This window comes from Thamnophis sirtalis, unplaced genomic scaffold (genome assembly GCF_051295495.1).
Source record: "Thamnophis sirtalis isolate CommonGarterSnake01/CBP01778 unplaced genomic scaffold, rThaSir2_p1.2 scaffold_9, whole genome shotgun sequence".
NCBI lineage: Eukaryota > Metazoa > Chordata > Lepidosauria > Squamata > Natricidae > Thamnophis > Thamnophis sirtalis.
Genome location: NW_028261389.1, coordinates 80,939,463 through 80,946,962, shown reverse-complemented (window position 1 = coordinate 80,946,962; position 7,500 = coordinate 80,939,463). Strand labels below are relative to the sequence as shown.

Below are 7,500 nucleotides of genomic sequence, written 5' to 3'. Positions count from 1 at the left end.
GTGTTTAATTTTAAGGGACTGGGGGGCTGAGACCCCTCCTTCCTGCCCTGGAGATCCTGCAAAGGATCTGCCTTGCTTCAGAAGGAAAATCAGCAAGTGTTGGCTCAGCACAATGACACGGAGTGATGTTTCTTTCCTTCAATAGCAATAGCAATAGCAATAGCAATAGCAATAGCAATAGCAATAGCAGTAGACTTATATACCGCTTCATAGGCCTTTCAGGCCTCTCTAAGCGGTTTACAGAGAGTCAGCATATTGCCCCCAACAATCTGGGTCCTCATTTTACCCACCTCGGAAGGATGGAAGGCTGAGTCAACCCTGAGCCGGTGAGATTTGAACCGCTGACCTGCTGATCTAGCAGTAGCCTGCAGTGCTGCATTTAACCACTGCACCACCAGAGGTGGCGTTTTGATGCATCTTCTTGGCACACTCTGGAAGCTTCTTCAGTGGTTTTTTTTTAAAAGAAATGCAGCCAAACAAATTCAGCAGGGTGGCCTCTGTCTCCAAAATTATTTAGGAAATGTCTTTTGGAGCTGCAGCCCCTCGGCTTATGGGTGGGCTGAAAAACGTTCAGTGGATTTACAGAATAACAGATTTGGAAGGGACCTTGGAGGTCTTCTAGTCCAACCCTCTGCTCAAGCAGGAAACCCTATTCCCCCCCCCTCAAATGACGGTCAAGTGTGTCCAGCTTTGAAGCTCATTTATGGAAACATAAATTTGCAATCAAGTCATGATGACCTACAGTCTCATAAACGTCTTCCTTGGACATCTGAAATTCCAGTGTTTGGATTTCTCCTTTATAAGAAGCTCAGCTATTTTTTTTTTAAATAATAGTTGTCCTGATATTTGTTTGGCCCAAGCAAAATAAACCTCTGAATATTTTTTTCAATAGTAATTCAGAGGAATGAGAACTTTTATTGTAACAAAGAATATAATTATCACATGTAGATTATTTATTTGTTGTTGTTAGTTGCGAAGTTGTGTCGCGACCCCATGGACAATGTTCCTCCAGGCCTTCCTGTCCTCAACCATCCTCTGGAGTCCATTGAAGCTCACGCCGGCTGCTTCGGTGACTCCATCCAGCCTCCTCCTTCTCTGCCATCCCCTTCTTCTTCTTTTGCCCTCCATCGTTCCCAGCATGAGGCTCTTCTCCAGGGAGTCCTTCTTCCTTCTCATCAGGTGGCCAAAGTCTTTGAGTTTCCTCTTCAGGATCCGGCCTTCTGAAGAGCAGCCAAGGTTGATCTCCTCTAGGACTGACCGGTTGGATGGCCTTGCAGTCCAAGGAACTCAATGCAGGAGTCTTCTCCTCCAGCACCAGAGTTCAAAGGCCTCCATTCTTTGGCTCTCAGCCTTCCTTATGGTCCAACCTTCACAGCCATCTGTTGCAACTGGGAAAACCATCATCTTGACTATACCCACTTTTGTTGGCAGGATGATGTCTCTGCTTTTTAGGATGCTGTCTAGATTTCCCATCGCTTTCCTCCCCAAGAGCAAGCCTCTTTTGATTTCTTGGCTGCAGTCCCCATCTGCGGTGATCTTGGAGCCCAGGAAAATGAAACCTCCATTTCTTCCCCATCTATTTGCCAGGAATTGAGAGGGCCGGATGCTATGATCTTATTATCATGATGCCATGATTTTATTATTTATAGCGGACAAATTTATAACTGGCAAATTCAGACTTCAACGGCTTATTACAATCAATTGTGAATATCTTGAACTGACTGGTGTATTTATTTGTGTATTTACTTACTTCCTTGAACTTGTTGAGTTTACTTTAGAACATGAAGTCAAAAGATCACAGATATCTAATAAAGCATTGCCTCTAACATTGCCATTTTATATTCAAAATCATTCATATTTGTTCTTTTTGTAGTAAATACAGTTTTTTTTTTCACCTTTGGCTTTCAAAAGTTCATTTTCAGACTCCTGTTTTTAGGAAATAAAGATGTTCTTAAGGCTAACTCATAAATAGTGCGAGTTTTATATAGGAACTGCCTATTATAAGCTTTTTTCTTATAGGAGACAAAACTTTTAAGTATGAATAGTCCACCCGAAATGACTCAAACAATGAGGACTAGGAATCCTTTGTAGCTTTTTAAAATAAAGCTGGCTGGAAGCTCACTTTTTAAATGAAATCCCGCAGAACGGGGCTTGGCAGAATTGGCTTTAAATATTTTAAATGTTTTTTGAATGAGAAAAGTCTGGAAAAGGAAAAGGACAATGAGATTTATAGGCGACCCCCCTATTGAAGAAACCATTTTGCCCTGAAAAATAATTGAAATCGTTTATTGGCCTGGAGTCAGATTTCAAAAGCTTCCCCTAAACCTCCATCAATCAAAATGACTCTCATCATCCGGTTAATAATGAATCAATCCACGTGGGAAGGAAATTCCTGTCCTTTGTGGTGGCTCTTTTCATCAAAGTTGGTGTTTATAATTGGGACCTGGAGTTTGTTTTGCAATGTAGCTATTTGTTTAGCCCAAGCAAAATAAATCTTTAGCACCACCGATGGGTTTTTTTTTTCCCAGCAGGAATTTAGAGGAATGAAAACTTTTTGCTGTAACAAAGAACCTATAAGTAAGGATCATCACGGCCGTAATTATTTACGGCTGATTGAAACACCAAACAGCCGTTCTTCATAAATCAGCAGTTGTTAGAAATAGTTCTTGAATTCGGTGGCCTTTGGATTCAGCGATTGGGTTGATCTCTTAATCAGGTGATTAAAAATGTGGGATGCTGCAGTGGTCATAAGGCATTTTCCCTCCAGTTGTAGCTTCAAACAGTCATGAAACAAACGGTTGTAAGTTGTGCACAACTTGGAGGGCCTAAACACCCTTCCTTAGCGAGGGGAAATGCAGTCCTCCTTGTTGAGTTGTTGGCTTACATTCTTGGGATGCTGTTTTCTCTCCTTCCTTCCTTCCTTCCTTCCTTCCTTCCTTCTTTTTTCTTTAATTTATATATAAAATTTATTAACCACCCATCTTTCTCCTTCCTTCTTTCCCTCCTTCTTTCTTTCTTTCTTTCTTTCTTTTTCTTTCTTTCATATATAAATCATATTGGTCATCCATCTTTCTCTTTATTTATTTTCTTCCTTCTTTTATTTGTTTCATTCATTTATATATAAAATTTATTAACCAGCCATCTTTCTCCTTCCTTCCTTCCCTCCCTCCCTCCTTCCTTTCTTCCTTTCTTTTTTTCTTTTTCTTTCTTTCATATATAAATCATATTGGTCATCCACCTTTCTCTTTATTTCCTTCCTTCCTTCCTTCTTTTCTTTCTTTCATTCATTTATATATAAAATGTATTAACCAGCCATCTTTCTCTCTCTCTCCCTTTTTTCTTTCTTTCTTTCTTTCTTTCTTTCTTTCTTTCTTTCTTTCTTTCTTTCTTTCATATATAAAACATATTGGCCACCCATCTTTCTCTTTCCTTCCTTCCTTCTTTTCTTTCTTTCTTTCATTCATTTATATGTAAAATTTATTGACCAATCATCTTTCTCCTTCCTTCCTTTCTTTCCTCCTTTCTTCCTTCCTTCCTTCCTTTTTTATATAAAAAATATTGGCCACCTATCTTTCTATTTCCTTCCTTCCTTCCTTCTTTTCTTTCTTTCTTTCTTTCATTCATTTATATGTAAAATTTATTGACCACCCATCTTTCTCTCTCCTTCCTTCCTCCTTCCTTTTTTTCCTCCTTCCTTTCTTTTCTTCCTTCCTTTCTAGTATTAATTCCCAGAATACTTTTCCTTTGTCATTTAAAGCCAAGTCAAATGCCTTCTCTTCTGGAGGCAGAGCCCACATTGGGCAGGAAATCTTTCTCTCCTCTTCGCCCAGGGGATTCCTTGTCAGGCGAAATAAATAGCGAAAGCAGGAAGCAACCTATGTTTTGGCAACGGAGGTAAGCCCTTGTTCTTTTTATGACGGGAGTGAATGGATTCTGTGAAGTGAGACCCTCGGGATCCATTATCTCAGCTGGGGCGAAGGCCTCACTTTTACCTGGGGCTCGTATCCCGTTTCGCGTTCCAGAACGAAGAGCAAAACAATTACCAATGGCCCAGCGAAGTCAATCCTGCAGCACGCAAAACATTGGGAAGACTAAGAAAGACATCTGTTCTACTCCTGCCATTTTTTTCTGCTTCGGCAAAATTTAAGCCTTGTACCTCTGCGGATGGAAAGTTCAGTGAAGACGAGACCAAAATATTCCCAAAACTTGCATATTCCTGCCTTCCAAACACATTTGAGAATTCAGTGTTCCGCTAATTGGAAGGAAGCCAGAGGGAACATTATGGGATTTACTCCTAAGTAAATATAGAGGAGGTGTTTATTGTTAATTTTATTTCCCAATGCCATGCTATCAAATCACCCTTCTAAGATTATTAACCCAGGAACATCTTTGCAGCAAATGTGACATTAGGATCCAATTCAGGTCTCTCGTCTTTTGTAGATCCAAATGTTTTCAGTTACTCCAGGATGATGATGATGGTGATGGTGGTGGTTGATGTTGTTATTCTTGTTCTTGTTGTTGTTGTTGTTTGGTTAATCTTTGGTGAAATTCACAGCCTTTGGGGCTGGTTGGTAGCTCAACAGCTCGAGTCCTAACCAAGGACCTAGGAACTGTTAAGGGAACGTCGGAGGATATAAACTGTTCCGAGTAGGGAGGTTTTTTTGTAGAATCAGAATATTCAAGTCTGATAAATTTAAATTTTCCAAACAGCAAGGTAGCCCTTTAGGTATTGCTCCAAGGGCTCCCAATTACAATCGGGACAACACTCGGTTTCGGTTTCTTTTTCCACAGTCGCTCAATTTCAATTTGCAAGTCCCGGTACTTTTGTGATTTTTTTTCTTCCTGCTTATCTTCAATTCGTGCAGAGCCAAGGTGGCGCAGTGGTTAAATGCAGCACTGCAGGCTACTGCTAGATCAGCAGGTCAGCGGTTCAAATCTCACCGGCTCAGGGTTGACTCAGCCTTCCATCCTTCCGAGGTGGGTAAAATGAGGACCCAGATTGTTGGGGGCAATATGCTGACTCTCTGTAAACCGCTTAGAGAGGCCTGAAAGGCCTATGAAGCGGTATATAAGTCTACTGCTATTGCTATATTGCTATTGCTATCTCCAGGTTTTGCAATGTCAATGAACCATACTTTTTTTTCTTTTCAACTCTTGTTATGTCAGGTGTGTTGTGAGCCAAGTGCTATTTGCTGGGGGTATTTGCTGGTTCTCCGAGCTGAATACCACCTCTGTCCTAAAGTTAGCAAAAAAGAATATTATTATTAAACCAGTGCTATCTTACACCATGACTCATTCATTTTGTGTATTGGATGCAACTTGTGAAACCTTCTGGGAGTTGGGACTGAGTGTAGATCAATGATGTCATTGATGAAGGTAGACTTTCATGTGATTTTGGAAGTGTAATCCTTGTTGAAATTGTTAAGGAGTCATCAAGTCATCAACACCATCATCATGATTTAATCACCCTGGGTCTTTCAACATCTCACGTATTTAGCACCAGGCTCATACAGAAGACCCTCCTTAGTTATTTGTGTGAGGCTCTTCCTCCTTTTGACAAATTGTTGTGTCTAGGTCAGTGGTCTCCAACCTTGGCAACTTTAAGACCTGTGGACTTCAACTCCCAGAGTTCCTCAGCCAGCAAAGCTGGCTGAGGAACTCTGGGAGTTGAAGTCCACAAGTCTTAAAGTTGCCAAGGTTGGAGACCACTGGTCTAGGTGATAAGATGTTGGCGCTGAAACCTTCCGATGCCCGACGGAAGGAAATATCCAAGAGAAGGCTTCTGTTTCTTAGTCATGGATGTCTTCATTTCCTTTCTCCTCAGTCCAAAATCCACGCCACCAGAAGCCTGAGTGAAATCGCCATTGACTTGACGGAAACTGGGACTCTGAAGACCTCCAAACTTGCCAACATGGGCAGCAAAGGGAAGATTATCAGCGGCAGCAGTGGGAGCCTTCTATCATCAGGTCAGTCCCCAAACTCTCTGTAATTGTACCCACTAGGAATTAAGAAAATTAAATAAATAAGAAAATTAGAATAACGGGGTTTGGAAGGGACCTTGGAGGTCTTCTAGTCCAACCCCCTGCTCAGGCAGGAAACCCTATACCGTTTCAGACAAATGGCTATCCAGCATCTTCTTAAAGACTTCCAGTGTTGGAGCATCCACAACTTCTGGAGGCAAGTTGTTCCACTGATTAATTGTCCTCCCTGTTAGGAAATTTCTCCTTAGTTCTAAGTTGCTTCTCTCCTTGATTAGTTTCCACCCATTGCTTCTTGTTCTGCCTTCAGGTGCTTAGAGTAGAGTAGAAGAGAAAATAGAATAGAATAGAATAGTAGAGTAGAGTAGAGTAGAGTAGAGTAGTAGAGTAGAGTAGAGTAGAGTAGAGTAGAGTAGAGTAGAGTAGAGTAGAATAGAATAGAATAACAGAGTTGCATGAGGACCTTGGAGGTCTTCTAGTCCAACCCCCTGCCAAGGCAGGAAACTAATCAAGAGGGAACCGGAGTGACAGCTGCCCTTCTCTCAGTCTCTACCATTCCTCCTGGGGGCTTTATGGACTGAACAGTTGGGAGCAACAAACTGAGTATCTGTGTAGCGTCCTACATTTACTTCTTGTTAGCTACAGGAACTGCACTTCTGTCTCTCTCAAAACACAGCCAAGAAGTTATGCTGGCTGTGGCAGATGATCATTTACATTCTACTCTTCAGAGAACGAGCTGTCATAGCACCCATCAAATATTCAAGGCTCTCTGAGGAGAGCTGAAGTTTGAGAGGGAAACAAATTGTCATGGGAAATGGCATAAGAACTCTGCCAAGTTGAAGTCCAGTAGGACAAACAGTTGTTGAGAGCATTCAACCGGTTTTCTTGAATTAAACCAGGGTTGCCCCTGGATGCCTCGGGCGGTGTGATTCTACTTTCAGTGCCGCAGTCTAAATATTGAGGGTGGATGAGCAATCCAGTGAAATTCTATGCCAGTCGTGAGACTTCATTTGTGAGTTGGGAGTGCGTGGCTTTGGACGGCCCAAGTGTAAAATGTTCAGCCTAAGGGGAAGTGAGATTAGAAGAATTAAAAATTCCCTTTTCGGCAAAGGGGTTCCAAGCAGGGAGCAAAACGAACTGGAATAAAACTCTTCTCTCTTTTGGATTAAGCTTTTAGCTTGTTATTTAGCCCTCCAAGCACGGAAGGAGGATTTACTACACCCAGGTTGCCGTATAAGGTAAACTGGTGTGAGAGAAAGCGTGTGGTCCAAATGGCGCTTTCTACGGAGGGAAGAATTGTCACTGTTTACATAGCAGTAATGATAAACTAGAGCGTGTCCCAGTGTTTGTGGCATCTTGGCACATGTTCTGAGCTCTTGCGAGATCCCTGTTTGGGCACCTCTTGCGTCCCAAAAACAAGGGAAGGAAAAGTAGATCAGACCAACAGCTAAAAAATCTATTTATTTTCACAGTGGCTGAGAACGTCTCAGCTAGAGAGCAACCTAAGAGCTAAAGACTCTAT

General features: G+C 41.7%; 1 protein-coding gene across 4 annotated transcripts in view; it reads left to right on the top strand.

The window, feature by feature from the left end:
• Window positions 1-7,500, top strand: part of FRMD4A (FERM domain containing 4A) — a 353,039-nt gene that overhangs the window by 307,979 nt on the left and 37,560 nt on the right. For all 4 annotated transcript variants that reach the window (XM_087722412.1, XM_087722411.1, XM_087722409.1 and 1 more), the window contains one exon: window positions 5,825-5,966. In XM_087722412.1, the coding sequence (XP_087578538.1) occupies window positions 5,825-5,966 (142 nt within the window). The remainder of the gene's footprint in view (window positions 1-5,824; window positions 5,967-7,500) is intronic.